The sequence below is a fragment of the Camellia sinensis genome, chromosome 11 (genome assembly GCF_055761805.1).
Source record: "Camellia sinensis isolate YWXY chromosome 11, ASM5576180v1, whole genome shotgun sequence".
Classification (NCBI taxonomy): domain Eukaryota; kingdom Viridiplantae; phylum Streptophyta; class Magnoliopsida; order Ericales; family Theaceae; genus Camellia; species Camellia sinensis.
Genome location: NC_138971.1, coordinates 129,560,803 through 129,582,261, shown reverse-complemented (window position 1 = coordinate 129,582,261; position 21,459 = coordinate 129,560,803). Strand labels below are relative to the sequence as shown.

The 21,459-nt window shown below is 33.4% G+C and overlaps 1 protein-coding gene and 1 long non-coding RNA gene across 2 annotated transcripts; one reads left to right on the top strand and one right to left on the bottom strand.

Moving 5' to 3' along the window:
• Window positions 1-5,453: 5,453 nt before the first annotated feature.
• On the bottom strand, window positions 5,454-19,898 carry LOC114313100 (cytochrome P450 CYP72A219). Its single transcript, XM_082894780.1, has 5 exons — window positions 19,489-19,898; window positions 16,384-16,601; window positions 7,763-8,010; window positions 6,652-7,036; window positions 5,454-6,189 (listed from the first exon to the last, which is right to left on the bottom strand). Exons 1-5 carry the CDS (start codon window positions 19,778-19,780, stop codon window positions 5,764-5,766), a joined length of 1,569 nt encoding a protein of 522 aa, XP_082750906.1. The 5' UTR covers window positions 19,781-19,898; the 3' UTR covers window positions 5,454-5,763.
• On the top strand, window positions 11,033-13,341 carry LOC145802132 (uncharacterized). Its single transcript, XR_014344518.1, has 3 exons — window positions 11,033-11,090; window positions 11,751-12,069; window positions 13,046-13,341. It is a non-coding gene; the product is annotated as an uncharacterized LOC145802132 (long non-coding RNA).
• Window positions 19,899-21,459: the final 1,561 nt, after the last annotated feature.

Here is a 21,459-nt window from a genome sequence, read left to right as displayed (position 1 = left end):
TCACCCCTCCTTACCTTTCTCTTTTTCTTCTTCCCCACACCCTCCATCTCCATCTCCTTGTTGGCCCTCTGCTTCAAAGGATCAATTGGGGGCGGTCGTGGCTCAGATTCACCCAAGTCTTTTTCCCCCAGCGATTTGGGGCACGGTCGGATCCTCTCCCGCGTGATCGACTTCAGCGGCCGGTCTGCTTGTGACTCCTTGAATTTATTGGCCTTGGCGAGAATGGACCTATCCTTCACCCCTTGCGCCTTCCTTCTCGCCTCTAATTCCGCCGGTTCCAAGTCCCCACCGGTCGGCTGAGGGCCCAACCCGCAGCAAACAAGGCCGAAGGTTGAACGAGTTCGTCCCACCTAACTCCCTCCTTCTCCCTCCATCCCTTCACCTTCTTTATTCTCTCCTCTGCTGCTGCCCGCAATTTTGGCTCCACAAATTTAGTGGGCACTCTCCACACTGTGCGCACCCCAACCCTCCATTCGCGAAAACGTAGAACCACCGCGGCCTCTACCCCTTAATTGATGACGGCAAACCAGTCACCAGACCCCTCCCTGCCGCCGCCTGCAACGTCACCCACGTCTCTTGCTGTCCCGAGGCCTTATAACACGTAAAAAACTCATCCACCGTCATCGCCGCCCCTTCGTTCGCCTTCGGCCATGCGCTTGCACAGGCCAGTATAATCTTCCACGCGTTGGGCATTAGTTGGTCCGACGCCGCCTCCAACCGGTTCAAGACATCTACCACCACTTGCGGAAGCGGCAGCCTCAGTCCTCCCTTCAATGATTCCTCGTAAAGGGCAAACTCCCCCGGCCGGGTGTCGGATGGCCTCTCCGTTGACGTCGGCAATAGTATCTCTATTTCGACAGGAACCTAGTAATTTTCACACATACCATCCAATTCCACCGCAGTCACCGTCGATTTGTCAGCCTTCGTGTGCCAGTGATCTGGTTCTGCCTGACTGATTGGCTTCAGAGCCGCCATCATGGTGGAAGAATGAGATCGTGCCGTCGGCTCCCTCACCCTCTCCACTTGCCTCTCCGTCCTGTACTGCTCCGTCAACTGCACCGCGTCGTCATCCCCAAGTGGATCAACCCTAGCGGTTCCAGCTTCTTCTTGGGCCATTTCTGTGGTGTGTCTATGAATCGCTTCGGACGTAGGTGCAAGGAAATTCAAAAATGTCGCAAGGGTGTATCACTTACAACAAAGGAGTCTACACTTGGAATGTTTTGATTTTTTGAAAAAAGGTAGGTAAAACGTATAATCCCAAAAGCCCAAGATTTCCCTGTATTCCAAGGGTCGCAATTAATTTTTGCCAGTTTGAAAAATTTTCAACCTTCCACCAAAACTGTCTTTTCAACACCCATTATGACCTATCATTTCACTTCTGGCCCAATGCCTAACCTCCCTCCACCACGAGATGCTGCCACGTGTACGGCCACGATTCACTGCCCCCTTCCCCTACCCTGTCTTTTCTACTTCAAGTCATCACGTGACCCGCCGCCTCTCGAGCCCCGCACCCCGCCACCCCACCCTTCGCGGTCGGCCCTCCTCATGGTCGGGCCCTCCACTCGACTACCCTTCGCGATCGGCCCTCCTCGTGGTCAGTCCCTCCACTCGACTACCCTTCACGGTCAGCCCTCCTCATGGTCGGTCCCTCCACTCGGCCACTTCTGATCGGTCGTTCCTTCCACTCGTCCTTCAACCCCCATCTTCCTCATTATTCCCTTCGTTGGGCTAAAGCTGCACTTGGAAATGGGGGACTACTGACGTGGGTAGGGCCATAAAGGCCATAACCCACTATGAACAACCCAAGCCTACCACTTAGGGCCCAATACATAACCCAACTGATAAGGCCCAGCACAGCTAGAAGTCAATATGACATGAAGGACCAATGATATTCAGACACGTGGCAGGTAAAGGGCAAGCCACCTCAGCAGACAAAGATCTGCAAAGTTATTGCCACTGCACATCACCATTAATGCAGCCCCTCACAGCATTTATTACGACAACACCTCTCCGTCAGGACAACACGCCCTCACCCTGAACAAGGTAAGCTACAGCATAGACTTTTAGCCAAGGTGACAGGTCGGACGGGACAACAAAATGATTACCAAAGGATATAAATAGACGTTGAAGACAAGAAGAAGGTTAAGTTTTTCTACCTCTCTAATCCATATCTCTACCTTCCACTTCTCTCTCCCTAACTTGCTCGTCGGAGGGTTTGCTGGGGGACTCCCCGTTCCCCGTTGAACTCCTGTGCAGGTTCTCAGGTGGGCTTGGCCATTCAGATATCGGTTGGAGAAGCATGGACCAGTCCGATCCATTCCCTCTGGAACCCATTGTATCGTAATTGTATCATCAAACACCATCGCCTTTTCTTCTACAACTAGAACAGTCCCTTATTGTTGACTATAACCATGTTCTTAGTCTGGAGGAAGAGTTCTGGAGTCTTAAAAGCCGAGTGAACTGTATTTTAGATGGGGATAGAAACGCTCATTTTTTCCACCAAATGACCATTTCTCATCGTAAACATAATAAAATTTTCGCTCTTAAAAATTCGGACAATACCTGGGTTTATGAAATTGATACCATCAAATCCAATGTTGTGGATCACTTTAGAAGGTTGTTTACCTGTTCACTTAGTGTGCCCCTTCGTGACGAACCCACCTACTCTTTCTTACCCACCATTGATTCGTCTCTTCATCCCTCCCTCTCAGCCCCTCCTTCATTGGAAGAGATTAGGCGAGTTTTGTGGACGTTCAAACCCTGGAAGGCCCCTGGGCCTGATGGACTCCACCCTATCTTTCTTAAAAAGTTTTGGTATCTACTTGCCCCATCGATCTGTGAAGTAATCTCCTGTGCGTTTGTGACTGGCTATATCAATCCGGAGATCAATAAAACCTTAATTTGCCTCATCCCTAAAGTCCCTAGTCCAGAATCCATAACGCAATTCCGTCCCATAGGGCTTTGTAACACCATTTACAAACTCATCACTAAGCTCCTTGTAGCTCGTATTCGACCTCTATTAGAGTCTCTTGTCAGTCCTCTTCAATCAAGTTTCATCCCAGCTAGAAGAGGTACTAATAATGTTATCATCGTGCAAGAAATTGTTCATAGCTTGAAGGAGAAAAAAGGCAGGAAAGGCAGCATGTTGATTAAACTTGATTTGGACAAAGCTTATGACCATTTAGAGTGGAGTTTTATCCATACCATCATGCGATCCTCCAATTTTCCTTCGAGTTAGATAGAACTTGTTATGTCCTGTGTTTCCTCGAGTTCACTTTCAGTGTTGTTTAATGGTGAAAAAATCGAAGAATTTTTTCCATCTCGAGGCATACGGCAAGGTGATCCCATCTCTCCATATCTCTTTATCCTTTGCCTGGAATATCTCTCAGCTCGTATCACCGAAGCCTACCAAAATCATGAGTGGTCTCCTATCCGTGTGTCTAGGGCGGGTTCCTTTTTATCACATCTATTTTTTGCTGATGATCTCATCTTACTTGGAGAAGCTTCGGAACCCAGTTGTCTTATCATCTCTTCCATTTTGCAAGACTTTTGTTCCTTATCTGGCCAAAACATCAGTTTTAACAAGTCCAAAGTTTTCTTTTCGGCCAATGTACATGAAGACTTGCAACATCACCTTTCTCATACACTTGGTGTTCCTACTACTCGTAACCTTGGTAAGTATTTGGGTTGTTCGATCCACCACTCCCGGCCTGATAGACAGTCCTTCCAATTTGTGATTGACAAGGTTCAAAGCAAGCTCGCCGGATGGAAAAGCAAAATGTTATCCTTTGCGGGTCAAGCTACGCTCATCAAGTCGGCTTTAGAGGCTGAATTATGGACTCTTCGAGATGGTTTGATGTTAGCGGCAGACTTACACTTATTGGAAATTCATGTGGAATCAGATGCAAAAGAAATGATCAAGTTACTACTACATGAACCATCTAGTCAACACTATTATAGTAATCTCCTTTGTAATTGTAGGTATCTCACGAGGCAGCTGAGAATCACCACGGTTGAGAATATCTTTCAGGAAGCCAACAAGTGTGCGGACATTTTAACAAATCAAAGCAGTGTTGCCATTGATAGTTTTGTTGTTTTTAATTCCACTGCTTGTCTCTCTAAACAGTTACTTGAGGATGGTGTAAGGGCTTCATACCTCAGGACTGTTTCTGTTACTCTTTCTTAATTTATGATATCTCTATTTCACAAAAAAAAATATATATATATATATATATTTTTTAATAATTTTTTAAAAATTAATATATTATTTTATGAAATTAAATAGAATAAATCATTAGATATATAATAGAATTATATGGTATTATGTGCATTATTTTTTAATTTGTTATACATCCAATGATGTCGATTCTAATTCTATTACTATATAATTTTGGGTGAATTTATGAGTTTTTAACTTTTATTCTGAATTTATAAAAAAAATATATATAAATAAATAAATTATGGTGTGTAACTTTTTTTCAATAGATAAATATAAAACAAATACTAAGATAATTCTTCCATCTAAAAAACACTACTACGATAAGTCACTAAACTAATAAAGAAGTAAAATATATATATATATATATATATATATATACAAATGACTAATTTTATTAATACATAAATCATGCTCACATAACAAATGATTAATTTTATTAATAAGTGAATCGTTAAGTAAATGAACAACTTTTAATGATATGAAAAATATTTTTCATATAACTATTTTGTTAATGAATAAATCAATTAACAATTTTTAATAATATGAGAAATATTTGTCAATAAATAATTTTGATAATTTATTATTACATAGTTTTTTTTTCCTTGAATATTGTGTTCAATTAAAATTTATAACAAACGATAGTTATAATTCCTATTATTATAAAACTGATACATTTTAAACAAACTTTATGGATGTATTTGTAATTTGTTTAAAAATAAAAGATTTATGTTTTATAATTGATCGAGAATATTTGCGTAATTATGAAAAAACCTATTCATAATTGACCAAGAATGTTAGCGTAATTACAAAAAAAATATGTTGTATAATTAACAAAAAATATTTGCGTAATTACGAAAAAACTCTCACTCAACATATAGGTCACTATTAATAAATTATGCAAAATACAAAGGCAAAATAAGAAAAGAAATGACAATGGTGGTGTTTGGGAAGCAAGTTCCCAAATTTTTTTCTCATTTTTTCCACTAAAAGACAAAAGTTTTGCAAAACCAAAAAAAGCACATCCAAACAAAATATCACATCCAACCCCATAATCATTTCACTTTTTCTCTCACAAACATCACATCCAACCACATAAAAACCCAACTATCTTCCCAAACACTAAAAATTTTTTATCTCATAAAAACCTACATCTAATAAAATCTACATAAAAACTCACTTCCCAAACACCATCAATATATAGAGAGAGAGAGACAGAGAGAGAATTGGACAAATATTTTAACAGAATAGTAAATTGATATTCCCATGGAGTACTGAAACAAATAAAAAAAAAAATCACAACAGAAGTAGAAAATTACAACACAAGCACATGTATCTCACAATGGAGCTAGTTACTATCACAACTGGGCTGTTTTAGGCATCTTCCTCAAAAAGCTAATTATTTAAAAGCTACAAAGGATATGTTTTTTATTTTGATTTTTTGATTTTTAGCTTTTAACTTAAAATAAATTACACCAAACATGCCCAACATATTATATAACTTCTCAGCTTATGGTAAATATTATTAGCTAGCCAAGATTTCAACACTATATTTTATGTAAAATAATGTGTGAGCCATTTTGAGGTTGAAGGGTAACACGGAAGGAAGGTGTGTGAATATAGGATGGAGAAAGCTCAAATGAGAAGTGTTGAAGAATCATTACTAAAGCCATTTTTGCTTCCAACATCGCAAAATTGTTCCCAATGCAAATTCGAGGACCCCAACCGAATGGCAGAAAGGATGCTTGTTTGTTCGTTGCCTTAGCAACTCCTTCAGAAAATCTCTCTGGGTTGAACTCTTCTGAATCTTCTCCCCAAAGGTCACGATCATGATGGACGAAGAGTATAGGTACCATGATGTTTGTTCCACAAGGTATCACCATGTCTCCCAACATTGTCTCTTTATGATTAACACGGTACATCATTATTGCTGGTGGATATAACCTAAGAATCTCGTTCAATATCATTGTTACCTGTAGATAACCGATTTTAGAAATTATAATCATATTAAAATTTAGGTGGGTGATAGTGCTACTAGGAATGTCATTGAAAAAGTGTTTTTTTTTTCTTATAAAAAAAAAGAAGCAAAATCATTGATGTATATATGAATATGTATGTACAAATAAACCCTACTATTCTCTCTCAATTTCTTCATTTTATGCTTCATTTGTCAGGGAAGTGAATTAATTTCCTCATCTTATTGCTGAAGAAGGAACAAGAAAGGTAAGGTGCAAAGGTACAAGGTGGATAACTAATTGTACCTTCTCTAAAGGTGTTGATGTTAATCCTTTGAAGACAGTTTATATGCAGTGATTTCAAAATTTTAATATTGATTATTTACTTAACAAAACTAACTAATTTAAAAAGATAGATATAAATCCATCTCATGCCTACTCCAGAAATAACAAAAAAGTATAACGCATATATATACTTACTATCTTAAGGTGGTTTATCCCATTGTACTCTGGTTTATTGTTCCCAAACACTTGTCGAACCTCTTCTCTTGCACGCGTTTGCCAGTTTGGATGTAAACTTAACATAATCATTGCCCAAACAAGCAACTGTGCAGTAGTCTCTTGGCCGACAAAGTACATTAGCTTGCACTCCTTAATCACATCATCAATACTCATTCCTGCATTCTTGTTTGCATGCTCGTTGATTTCTCTCAAGTTGGCTTTCAATAGTACACTCAACAAGTCCTCATCACCAGCTCCTCCCAACTTCATGGCTTTCTCCCTTTCATCGATGACTCCCCTCACAAGAATTTGCACTTCATTGTTGATTGCTTTGATTCTCTTGTTTATCTTTGTTGGTAGAAACCTACAAATGAAAATTTATAGCATCGAAAAGGCATTGATAATAACAACATCAATATGTTATGAAAGAAACAGTACTTTGATTGGTAAGAAAACAACCGAAATAATGTTTAGATTCCACTGTTTTTTGTTTACAAAAACATTAGACATGTTTATGTTTATTTTGCTAAAAACAAAAATAAAAAACATGTGTGCTTTACACACATGGTTTCAAAAACTTAATTTAAAAACAAGGGGGTGGCTAGAGGGGTCGGAGGTTGTGACTAGAGGTGGGGGTGGCTAGCTGTGGTGATAAGCGGTAGGTGGCTGGAGAAGGTGGGAAAGGGAGGAAGGAATGAAAACTTGTTCAAAAACAGATGAAAGTAGCTTTTTCTTATATTGCTAGAATTTAGTAAAAATTTTACATTATTAAAAAACAAAAAAACAAACAAGTTTTCCGGGAGTAAATAAGGGAAACGAAATATGCTATATTCATCTCAAGGTGGCATTAACCAGAACCTTTAAGTATAACAATTTACAATAATCTCCTATCTATGAGTGCTATTTTAGGGGCAATTTTTTTTATTAGTAGTGAACAGAGATACTCAACATCTGAATACTAGTTGCAACTATTCTCAAGTAGTGATATTCTAGCATTTGAACAAGGAAACAAGTTATTCAACATCAATCAAGAACCATTCAGTGTAATGAAAATATAAATTATTTCAATTATCACATATTTCAGATATACCTCCGTCCTGGAAAGCTCATTGACTGTGAAAGTCGAAACACAAGACTGGCTAGTTGCATTTGGAGTTCGAATATCCTTCTGCCTTCTTCATAGCTACTCCCAAATGCTGTTCGAGCAATCACATTGGCAGCTAAATTTTGGAGATGAGGTGACACATCCAACTCACATGAACCCCCTTTTTCTGAGACCAACTCCTCCCATTTGCTCATCATCTCTGTACAACACACATGCATCGCTGGTAGCATGTGCTGTATAAAACACAGGGAAAATAATGCCAAGAAACTGTCAAGAACATAGCCCGACAAGATCAAACGACACATAGTTAAAATGCATCAGAAATTTGCTATGACGCATGTGTGCGGATGCTGATATTGGTACTAGTACATCAATATAGTAAAAAAAAAAAATTAAATAAGGAAACTGGGCACGTTTATAAAAAAATATATATATTTATTTTTAATTTGAAATATTATATAGATTATTTAAATAAGCCTTTGTTTGAAATAAAAGGTCTTTGGACTTTTTTGCTAAAATAATCATAAAAACATAAAATAAATTTTTTAACCCAATAAAATAAAATGTCACATTGAAACTATAATCATTTCATTTTTTCTTTTACAAAAGTCAAAAAAGCCAAAAAAAAACTATCCCAAACTAGAATTTTTAGCTCCAGGCTAAAAATAGTCAAAAAGTCAAAAAACTAAAAGCCAACTCACATCCCAAACGAAACCTAAATTTGTTCGTTAAGATCCAACCTACAATTCATATTTTTAATGCCAAAAATATGATAAAAATTAAAATTAAATATCATTATATTAAATAACTTACAAACTAAGCATACCCTTGTGCGATAGTTTTATGCTGTCTAACCACCATAATGTAGGTTGCTAGTTCACGTCCCTTGGGGGGCATGGGGGGATGGTTCTGTTTCCTTTCCCCTAAGATCTAGGTTAGAGTAGGCATTAACGAGTAATTAAAATTAAAAATAAAAAGTTGATTTTAAAATTATATTAAGCATTAAAAAAAAATAGCCAACACTACAAGAAAATACATTTTTGGCGACCATTTTTGGCTATCAAAAAAAATTTGGTCGCCAAAAGTTACGGAATTGGCTACCAAAAATAACATTAGTCGGCAAAAGTCAACTTTTTAGCTACTAATTTTTTTTAGTAGGGAAATGTTGATTATTAGCGATTAAAAAAAATTTAGTAGCTAAAAATATTACAATTGGCGACTAAAAAAATTTTTAGTAGCTAAACATATCACAATTGGCGACTAAAATAAATTTTAGTAGCCGTAGAGCTACTTTTAGCTACTAAATTGTTTAGTAGCCGAATGAATTTTAAAAATTTATTTTTTATCTTTGGCGACCAAAATTTTGGTCGCTAATAGTTTATTTTCAACGACGATTGGAAAGTTTAGTCGCCAATAGTTTATTTTCAGCGACGAAAATCAATTTTAGTCGTCGTATGTAGAGATTTGGCTACCAAAAGATTTAGTCACCGATTGTAAAATAAAAAATTATTTTTTATCTTTGGCGACTAAATTTTAGTTGCCAATAGTTTATTTTTAGCGACAAAAAACAATTTCAGTCGCCGTAGGTAGAGATTTGGCTACCAAAAGCTTTAGTCACCGATGGAAAACAAATTGGATGGCTAAGATCAGTTGAACAAATAAATTGGATGGCTAAATATTTGGAGGGATTTTTGAAATTTTGGAGGGTTTTACAAATTAATTGGATGGCTAAGATCAGTTGAACAACCAACGGGTGAGATCAATACCTCTCCAATGAAATATTAAGGTCATCTCTTCGTTTCAGAAGATGAAGGGTTGAGGAGCGTCGCCGTCCCGCCGCCGCTCCTCCTTGCGTTCGCCGGCAACCGGAGCACCTCCTTCTCCTCCTCCTCCGCCATCGCCATCGTGACTGCTGCGACCACCACTGCCTCCGCTACCACCTCCGTCGATGCCCTCTTTTCACGCCGCCGCCTCCTCTTCCTCCTCCGATCTTCACAGATCCACCGCTACCGCCGCGAGATCCAGAGGCTTCATCGCTGAGAATAACTCTGCTCCATTGATGCTCCGTCTCGCGTATGCTCTCTCTCTCTCTCTCTCTCTCTCTCTCTCTCTTTCTCTCTCTCTCTATATATATAAGTATATATATATCTATATGTATATACCATTCGGTGTTACCAGTGGTCACTGTTTGTATTTATGGCTCTTTGTAGATGGGCTTTGAAATTGTCTTCATCGCTCAGTAGCAGTGTTCTTATCTTTCCCATACTTTGAAACTGGTACAGCGTGGTATAAGTTGCAATTTGCAGGTGAGAATTTGAACCAAAAATCTCAGGTTTATGTATTTATTAATTATTATTATTATTATTATTATTTTAAATTAGAGTTTTTTGGGAACTTTGAATTTTGAAAAAGAGTAGTAAACCTTGCCAATTTTTAACACTTGAACCGTGATATGAAATTAGTCGATAAAGCATAAATCAAATTTCTAAAATAATCAAACAGGCTATAAATGCACACTATGTGACTCTCCCAAGGCAAGCTCTTGAAGCAAAAAATCCAAGATTTCAATTTTTTTATGTTCTTTAGAAAAGGGTCTCTTAAAAAGTGAGGCTCAGCAATGTCTACATATTCTGTAAATAAACTTGCTTTAATTAGATCTTTATGTTAGTTTACATGCAATTCTATGACTAGTTCGTTCTGTTTTGCTCCCCCTATCCCCATGTTTCAGGTGTTTATGACTCCTGGAGGAAAAGGATGGGGTCTTCGTACCCTAGAGGACCTCCCAAAAGGTGCATTTGTATGTGAATATGTTGGGGAAATATTAACCAATGCAGAGCTGTTTGAGCGAGTCTCGAAATGCCCCAGCAGTGAAGAGCATGCATATCCTGTGCTGCTTGATGCTGATTGGGGTTCATAAGGAGTCTTAAAGGATGAAGAGGCTCTTTGTTTAGATGCAACACATTATGGAAATGTTGCAAGGTTTATTAATCATAGGTAAGTTCAACAAAACACAGAAGCGCATATGCCCTTGTGGCTTCCTCTTAATTATTAATGTGTTCTGATCCTTGTTGGTTGTTCCTCAGTCATTAACATTTGGTTTTACTCTGAAATTATCATAACTGATGTGTATATGTATATGATGGTAAGTTTTCATTTTCATCCATTAAGTTTTCATCCATTTTTATTTTCATCTACTCTTTTTTTCCCCCTCATTTGGTTGTGTTTGTTTCCTGAGAAATGTGTGATGGTGTTCAGTGTTTTGCAAATACAGGAAGTGATCCGAGGTACCAAGGACGCAGTTTCTCTAGCTCAGGTTTGTTTACTCTCTCCAATGTTTGTCAAAATTTACTTACTAATTTTAGTTTTTGGTATGTGGAAAATTGAGAGATGTGAAAAGTTTTTGTTTTGTCCCTTTTAGGTCTCAAATTTGTAATTCACCAATTCATCTTCCACGGGAACATGTTCGGATTGCTGAAATCATGGCCTCGAAAATCTCAATTTTTTGATGATCATTAACAACCAATTACATGCTCCTGATTAAAATCTAATTGAACTCCAACTTAATTAACTTATTTATTTATTTATTTGCTTATAGCCTTGTTGCTTCTACCTAAAGTTTATTACCGGCAAATTGATTTGGGGAACATAAAGACTGTGTTGAGATATGAGTTTACAATGAGTTGTGAACATGTGTTATTGTTTTAACTTCAAATGAGGTACTTTGTAAAGGTGGTTGGGAAATGGGAGTGGTGAGTTATATTATAGACCTTGTTTGTGGGCCTGAAAGTATAATTTCAGTGTTTGTATAATACTAACTTATATTAAAAGCCTGTAGTGTGCATGTCTTAATTTATCCAGAACAGGTTGTATTTTTGTTCCTGTTGCTTTCTAAACTCTTCAATATGTTGAACAAGCACAATTAGGAATAGGTTGACTATTAACTATATATATTTTGCTTAATACATTAGTGTAGGTATTAGGTATATGTGGTGGTCGGTTGTGGACCTTTGGGAAGATAGCAAACACTTCAATGGCTAAGGATTGCTGGAGGTGGTGGAGGAGAAGACCAAGGATTGTTGTGTAATTTCTGTGTTATCTTCTTGGTATGTTCTTCTTATTGACTAGGTGCATGGGCTAGTCCTTGCTTCAACAGAGCGAAGGTATTAGGTCTATCGCTACATCTCATGATTTGGAAGCACCTTAAGCTACCATTACATCTTGTTTGCCTTATGGGGTTATCTTGTGGACTGCCCAAGTTTCTGTACAACTTGAATATTTTACTTCTATACTCAGTAAGTAGTCCCTTTTTATTGATTTTTATCTCATTCATTACAAAGTCTTGCATATAGTTGAAGGGGAGATTGAAATTGATTGATTGGTTTAACATGATTGTCAAAAGTATAGACATATCCTACTTTTATCAAACTCTCTCTTATACATTTAACCAATAGCATTTCTTGCAATATAAATTTTATAAACTAATAACAGGCTAAACAGTAGCCCTGGAAAGGACTCCTAGCTTTACTTAAAATTTAGGGAAATTCTAACCAAAGTATAAACTCCTAAAAATTAAAATTTCTAACAAACATGACTTTCTATGCAAGAGCTCCTTTATTGGCTAATGATGGGCTTTAAGTGGGCTGTTTTCGGAATCCTTGTCTTTCTATCCGTCTATCCTTTATTAACAGTTTGTGCCTGTTCTCAGTGGACAGAAGGAATGAGAGGAGAGAAACATGAAGGGGCATATATAATCAGTTAAAAAACTCATCTTAGGTCAAGGGCTCAAGGAACTGAAATGCATCTTTATGTAAGATGCACCTGTGCTTTATGAACTGTCTGACAGATTTGTGTAAAATACATGTGTTCTAGGAACTTTTTGATAGATTTTCATTTATTTATTTATTATATTACCCTATTTAGGGTTGTTGTGTCCATTTTTCTAATGTCAAGAAAGAATGTAATGGGTTTTAAATAATTTATGGTTGGTGGCTTTTAGATATTGTAACCACATCTTTATATAAAAACTATTATATATATAACGTGGTAATATAAATTTGTTTAATTCTTTTGCATGGATAAGATTGTTCAACATTATTACTATTTTTTTTTAATATGTGCCAATTCTCTCTCTCACTCCTTCCTGTTTCTTTTCCTTTCTTTTCTTTTTTTTCTTTTTTTAATTTTTATGAATCTCAATAGGAAAATATATGTGTGTGTGAGGGAACTGACCTTGATTGCTCTTCACTTTTGTTTTGTGTTTTTGATAAGATATATAAGGAGTCAACAGGTACTGCTCCTGTAAACGATGCAATTTTTGGAGATCCAGTGCAGAAGGCAGAAGCAATGGCATTTGGTCGAGCTTTTGAGGGTATCTTCTTTTAGGAAAAGTAATTCCCAAAAAAGGAAATGCTAACCACCCCATCTAATGGGGTATATGTGTAAAAAGTAGATTCGAATATGTAGAATGTGTATAGAAATATATGAATTGTGTATTGAAATTCTAACCCTTTTGACATTATATGGTCTTTAACAAAATGCCCAATGGAATCTATCTTTCATGCCAATTCCACCTTTCCTTCTGCTGGGAACAAAGCACAATTCTCAAAATGAGCACAATTCTTTCTTTTGGTTTTGTAGTTAACTGTTAACAAATGTGTGTAGTAATGGCTGTGTAGCATGTCTTTTATTACTTAGACACGTTGCTATTTAAGTGGATGGTCCAATTTTTGTCACTTTAATGTACATGTATTTTCTAAATGGTCCCTTTGGCCATTATATTGGATTTTACTTTAATTTTTGAGTTATAACTTAGAAATTGTGCTTAATGTGTAATTTTTTTTTCTTGAGATTTGAGCTCCCAATTTGCATAGCTATATCTACCTGAGATTGAATGAAACTTGTAGATTTGAATGTTCAAGGAACTTGTTTGATCTCTCACATTGTACGTTAGACAAACAAATGAAAGTTGTTTACAAACAAATGAAAGTTGTAATATAAATGAATACAGGTTGTTTACAATTTTTTTTTTTTTTTTTTAAAAAAAACATAAAATTATTTGGCCACCAAATGTTTGGTAGCCAAATAGGTAATCAAAAGTTTTGGCTACTAATAATTTAGTAGCAAAAACATAACCCAAAACGTTTTTGCCACCAAAAAAATTAGAAGCTAAAAAATTTGAGAATGAGAGAAATAAACTATTGGCCACTAAATTTTTTAGTCACGGAAAAAAGGGTATCATTTGGCGACTAAGTAAAGAAATGAATCTTAATAGGTTTTTGGCTACGAAAAGTTTTAGTCAGCAAAAGTCACCACGCCTAAGGTAGAACTTTTAGTGACTAAAAATTTAGTCGCAGAAAGGTCACGTTTGCCGACTAACGAAGGATTAGTAGCTAAATGTTTACTTTCGGTGACCAACGGTTTTAGTGGCGAAAAGATACCATTTGGCTACTAAAAGAAATTTAGTAGGGAAAAGTTTTATTTTTTGGCGACCAAATGAAGTTTAGTCGCCAATACTATCACCGACAAGGTATGGGCGACGAACTTGGCGACAGAAATATTTGGTTGGTAAATCGTTTCAGCGACCAAATTTATGCCTTTTGCCGACCAATATTTTAATAGCCAAAAATGACATTTCTTGTAGTGCAACGAACCTAACTTTACAAAAGAAAATACTATTTTTGTTGGAAAAAGAGAGTAACGCATAATAGTAAAAATTATACAAGTGATACACTTTGGCCCCGTTTATTTTCAGAGATAGAATGGAGAGAATTGATAGTGAGGGAATTAATAGTGAAAAATTGTTAAATTATTTTTATATAAAATAATAAAACAAATAAAAAAATATAAAAATTAAATATTAATATTTTTAAAAAAATTCCCAATATATAAAAAATAAAAAAAATAAAAAAATTCTAATCCCCTCACTATTTTTCTAATACCATCTCTACCTCCTCACTATGAATCCCCCTTCCAAGGGTATTAGTAATACCAAGGTATTAGTAGTCCCAAAGCCATCTCTCAAAACAAACAAGGTATTAGTAATACCAAGGTATTAGTAGTCTCAATCCCCTTCATATAACGCCAAACAAACGGGGCCTTTAAGTCCTATATATTTGATAACTTGTTCCCAAAAAATTCAATTCTCTTATGATATATTTTATTCCAAGTTTACCCTACACGGTAAAATATATATGAATAACAATTTTATAAAAATAATAATTTATTTAAAAATATTTTTAAATTTTAAGAATAATCAAATTTTATAAAACAAAAGCTTATAAAATTCATTATTTTATCTCACAATATGAAAAAAATATGAATTTTCAACAAAATTATTTTCCACAATTTTTTAATGGAATATTAATAAAATTAGACACTTTGAATTTGTTTACCAATTTATTTTTGATCATGTGAGATAATAGAAAATGATTTATGGCATAGTTCTTTTGATCAAATTGTTCATAATTTTGCTTGATGTAATTTGTTTAATTTTGACAATTTAAAAACATAGTATTGAAGTAAATTAAAATTGTTTAAACAGTTAGTAATCATAATAAAGCATACCATTAGGAAAAATTGAACTTCTTGGGAATAAGTTACGAAAAATAAGACTTAATTGTTAAATTTGATAGAATTCACTGATAATCTTGGTCACAAAAAACTAATATGTATGTTTGAATTCAGTTTTCAGAATTCACTTTTCAAAAAATTTTACCTTTTCGTTTTCTATAGTTTTTTGTTTTCACTGAATTTTTTTAATATTTTAAACTTTTTTTTTTAAATTTGTAGACACACTTTAACATAAATACACTTAAAAAGTATATTTATGGAATTTTTTTTAAAAAAATTCATTAAATACCAAAAATATAAAAATTCAATACATTTTTCATATTTTTGTATATTTATTAATTTTTTAAAATATTTCTCACAAATATTTTATAATTTAGATTCATCTAAGTAAGCTGTATCTAAAAAAGTAAACAAACTATTTAAAATTTAAAAAATATTCACTTAAAATAAAAAATAAAAAATTTAATTTTTAAAAAACTAAATCAAAAAAATTAAAGCCAAACACAATGAATAAGACCAACAACCTCATATCATCCCTAAAATTGACGAACTCAAATTAGCGCTCTACAGGTGTCCCCCTTTTGTTTACACGGAGTGCTTAGGACGTGTTTGAACACTAAAGGGTTCGTTTAGAGAGTGGGTTGAATTTTTAATTTTTTGATTCTTTTTTGACTATTTTAGTTTGGAATTAAAAAATTTCATTTGAGAAGGATTTTTAGTTTTTTTATGAAAAAAATAATGTAATGATTATGAATTAAATATGATGTTTTGTCTTATTAGACTAAAAAATTTATTTTATTTTTTTGTAACTATTTTAACCAAAAATACCCAAACCCACCCTTCCCAAACTAGCCCTATATTTGGCAATTTGGCAAACATCGCGCCATGAATACCATATGATGTTCTAACACGATAATTTTTAAAAAATATAAGATACAACACGTGAGAATAGGCAAAACTGTTATAAATTAATAAATAAATAAAAAACCGTTTCTAGCTGGATGCAAAACGACAAATGAAAAAAAGAGAAAAAGTACCTTCAATTTCTCAAGGTAGAAAGCAGGGTTCATAATCCTTCTATGCTTAGCCCATTTCTCACCCTCATAGCCAGCAAGACCAGAAAGTAGCAAGCTAAGGGTAGGACTTGGTGTTTGCTTTTTGAAATTATTGTTCTTCAGCAAAATTTCTTCGATTAGTTGAGGCTCCATTATCATCACTGTGGGACACGTCCCTGTCCATATCACACACTTCTTACCTGCACATTATGGACCATCATCATAGTCTAGATTAGCAGGGGTTGTTTGGAATCTACTTCAAAAAAAAAAAAATCCTTCCTCTTTTTTTTTTTTTTCTTTTTTTTTATGAACAAAAATAATGGAAAGTCCTTTTTTTTTTTAACAACAAAATAAAGGAAAGTCTGAAATCTCTACTTTTTGCACTTAAAAAAAAAAAAAAAAGAGACAATAAGGTCAAGTTTGGGTACTTCCAAAAAAATCAAAAAATTACTCAAAAAGTTAAAAAGTTAACGCTATTCACCAAAAGTCAACAATTACGGCTGCACAACTCCCAATTCAAATTTTTCCCTACAAATCAATTTTTACAATTTTTTATTACACATTTTTCAATAAAAAGTCAAAAAGTTAACCCAAACATCCATATTTTCAACCTCAATTTTTTAGTTCAAAAAAACAAAAAATGCACTTTTTTAGTCTTCCCAAACTTGGCCTAAACTAGCTTTGACAAGAGGATAGTAACAAACAACCATAACAAACATAGTCTTCGTTTGGAAAGTGAGTTGGTTTTTTAGTTTTTTAACTTTTTTAGTTATTTTAGCTTAGGCTAAAATATTTAGTTTAGGAAGGATTTTTTAATTTTTTTGATTTTTTTTGTGAGAAAAGAGTATAATGATTATGGATTTAATGTAATATTTTATTTATTGTGGTTAAAATAATCTATTTTGTCTTTTTGTGACTATTTTAACCACAAACCAACTTGTCAAACACCACCATGTCTAAGCTTTGACAAGAGGATAGTTTCTGTCCTCTGTTAAATTGTCTAATTTTTTGGCGCAATCTCACTGATGAAGACAGGAGGGAAAAAAAAACCCAAATTTGAAATTAAATAATTTACCAACATTCATCTCTGGGTAGAATCTTCATCGCTCATTAACGAAGGAATTTTGTATCCCAGAATAAACCCATATCCTTGTCATAATCTAAAAGGAACAAAAATTATAAATTATCACCCCTTAAAGTTTTTTAATTTCATAATAAATAGTTCATTTTATCAATAAATTATTAAATTAATTAATAATTTTTAATGATATCAAAAATATATATTAATTAATAATTCAACTAATTTTATTGTCGTATAAAAAATCGTTAAACTTTTATTTTTTAAATTAATTTTATTAAATAAAAAAATATGAAAAAATATTAATAATTTTTTAAATCACAAAAAATAATTCGTAGGAGTTTATTTATAATTTATATAAAAAAATTCTAATATGTAAAAAAATAGTGACGATGTACTTATAATATTTAGGCCAAGTTTGAGAAGTTAAAAATAATTTATTTTTTTATCTTTTTTTTATCACATCACTTCTCTATTTTTCTGTATATCTTTTCATAAAAAGATAAAAAATACATTCCAAGTTTGGCTAACAAAAAAAATTGCACTTATTTCATCTTTTTATTTTTTTTGAATCACATCAATCAACATCTTCTTTCTACTTTTTTTACACATAATACAAAAAAATCAAAAAATACACTTATTTAATCTTCACAAACATGACCTTCATCCCAAACAATCCCTTAAATTTTGAGTCCGAGATCTTGATTATATTCGTAAGTTAGGAAGTGTGTCCAGGTGGGTAAACAAAATCAGAAAAAATAAATAAATAATAAGAAATGATTGCGTGGCCAAAAAAGTGTGCAGAGAAGGAAAATAGATACACGAGGTAGATTTTTAGAAATTTTAAACCGCCATGGATTCCGTCCAGTCTTTAATCGAATTGGATTATATTATTAGATCGGTAAGAGCTTATCACGAATTCTGTTTTAATAATTTGTATCGTTTAATGTATAAAACTCGTCGAGTATTATTTGATTATAAAAAATCACATTAATCGAATATCGATAACTATGTGATCAAATCAGTTTTGTATAAAAAAAATAGACGGTGAATAAATTAACGATTGACAAAAATCTATTTTGGTCACATAGCTATCGATATCCGATCAACGTAATTTTTTACAGACACTTAGTACACGACGAGTTCTATACATTGAGCGATTCAGATTATCAAAACGGAACCCGTAGTGGGCCTCCACGGGCCCAACAACAAGGTTCAATCCGATTAAAGATTGGACATAAGTCATTCCCATTTTAAATAGGATCTGAACCAACTTAATATTTGTAAATAAGGTTTTTAAATAATTAATTTTTAATTTTGTTAAATTAAATTCTATAATATTTTTATTTATTTTAAATATAAATCATACATCTATTTTTATTAGATAAATCTGACAAAAAAATTAATAATTAAATTCAATGTAAATATATATAAAATGTCTAAATTAATATTTTTTTATGAGTTTGATAACTAAAATATTTTTTTTAACCGATTTTACTTTAAAAAAATAGGCAAATCATGTAAATTGAAAACAAATCCAAATCCAAAGTACAAGACTTCAAATGAAAAAATTCAAAATTTATAATTTACTTTGTAACCTGACTCAAATTCTGATAATTTTTTTTATAATTTGTCTTGAAGTATTTGTACCCAATAAGTTGTGTAAACAGAAATATCAAACAATTTCAAAAAAAAAAAAAAACAAAAAACAAAAAACAAAAGCACCGTAAGACTTTTTTTTTTGTTTTCTCCTCCCCATTTCTCATCAAAATCAAGTTATCCAAACAGAGTGAAACAGGAGAAAGAAAAGGAAAACGAGTAAGAACACTAATTAATGCTACTACTAATGATGTGACGGTGAATTTCACCATGAATGATTTGATGTTTTGACTTTGATGTTATATTTTTTTTCTTTTTTTTATTGAGTGTTATGTCATTAGTGATCTTTTTAAAACTTCAAAATTAGTGTTCTCTATCATTGTTGAAAAGACAAAAAAAAAGTGACTCACCATACTTGTTGGCGATGTGATGGTGAAAGGGGAGGACTCGTGGGAGGACATTGTTATCGTGAAGATGGAGAGGTTTGGAGCAAGCTTGCCTGGTAATGCTCATCATATCTTTGATATCTCCATAGAAGAGCCTATATGGATTTCCATGGAGACCTTGCTTTCTCAGCAACCTCTCAAGTTTCTTCGGCTTCAACCATAACCAATTCAACACTTTCCATAACCCTAATACTCCAACAATCAACCCCATCCAGATCCATATTGCGACTGAACCACTACTACTCCTCGCTTCCATTTTCGACGCCTTCAAGCTCTCTCTCTCTCTCTCTCTCTCTCTCTGATCTCCTAACTTCAACCTGACAAATGAGGGACTACTGAAGGACCTCTTTTTATGCCTATTTGGTAATCAGGAGGCTTTTCAAATTTTTATATCGAAAGTAATTCTACCTATACCAATTAATATACTAATATTAACACTAATTATAAAATTATTATTAATCGCATTCATTAATTATATTATAAATTTTAAATTATTTTAAAATTATATCACATCATTAATAGATAAATTAATTAATACATATAGAATTATTCAAACCTTACTATGCACGAGAAAATATCACAACAAGCGATTCGGACAAAGCCTCCGTTTGGCAAGAAAAAGGCCAGGCTTTTTTGGCTAAAATAGCCACAAAAAACAAAATAGGCTATTTTAGCCACAAAAAACAAAACATCAAATTCAACTCATAATCATTACAATCCTCTCTCACAAAAAAAGTCAAAAAAGTCAAAAAGTCAAAAAGTCAAAAAGCCCTTCCCAAACCAGGTTAAAATAGCCAAAAAGCCAAAAAGCCAACCCACTTCCCAAACGGAGGCAAACAAAACTCGTTTCTTTTTGAAGAACTATTTCGGGTGCATGGTTGTGCGTTCAAAATATCTGTTTAGTTTAATTTTAAAATCATAAGCTAAGTGTGAAATTATATTTTAGATTATGAGTTTTGAGGCGAAGGTTGAAAAAAAAATTTTAATTTGTTTGGGATGATCTAAATAAGTATATTTTTAATTTTTTTATAAAAAAATGTGTAAAAAAGTAGAGAGGTGATATGATGAAAAAAAATAAAAATATGAATTATTTAAGATATGCCAAACCACCCTTAAATTATAAATTTTAAAAACAGTTTGAATTTTGAAAAGAGTTTCTATTTACATTTTAAGTTTTGAGTTTTAATTTAAAAAAATTTGTATTTATTTTTTTATATATTTAAAAAAACTCTTAATTTTATTTTTTGGCTAAATATTTTTTATTATAATTTTTTTTAATGTGCATTGTATTTATTACATGCATGTCTTGTATTTTTTAAAAATATTTTAAACATTTATAAATATAAAATGAGTTGTATTTTTTTACTTTAAAAATATAATTTTTATTTTAAATATTTTTTTATTTTAAAAATTTTTTAATTGCCCATATATATCTAAATCATGACAAATTATTTGACCAATACTTAAAAAAATAACAAAATATTTTTTTAAAAAAATAAAAAATAATTTTAAAGAACAAAATAAAAAAATTTGATTTTTTTTAAATAGAATTTTGAAAAGAGTTTTTGAATTGATTTTGAATTGTGTTTTTGTTATGAGTTTTGAAAATAATTTTTAAGTTTTGATTATGAGTTATAAAAAGAGTTTCAAAATTTTTGGATCGAAATCACGATTCCAAAACTAAACCAAAATATGTTAATTATGGATAATTTTTGAATAATTTAGTCTGAGTACGTAAAACAGCCAACACGTAAAAAGGCCGCTCGGATCCCTTATAACAATGAATCCTATTTTGAATCGTTTAAGTGCTATGTCGTTCCCCTCAAGCGACGCGTTGCGCATGCTTCCAAATGTTTCAAAAAGTGAGCAAGAGGTGCCGCATCAACGCCTGGGTGCGATGAAAAATTGGCAAAAGTTTCTGCGTTTTTCTGGACG

Bases quoted from the DNA above. Each gene is read 5' to 3' on its own strand.
- LOC114313100 (XM_082894780.1), bottom strand. From the start codon at position 19,780: ATGGAAGCGAGGAGTAGTAGTGGTTCAGTCGCAATATGGATCTGGATG. The intron at 8,011-16,383 runs GTACTTTTTCTC...TGTTTTATACAG, and splicing joins TCTACCTTGAGAAATTGAAG to CACATGCTACCAGCGATGCA. The intron at 7,037-7,762 runs GTATATCTGAAA...TTTCATTTGTAG, and splicing joins ATGAGCTTTCCAGGACGGAG to GTTTCTACCAACAAAGATAA.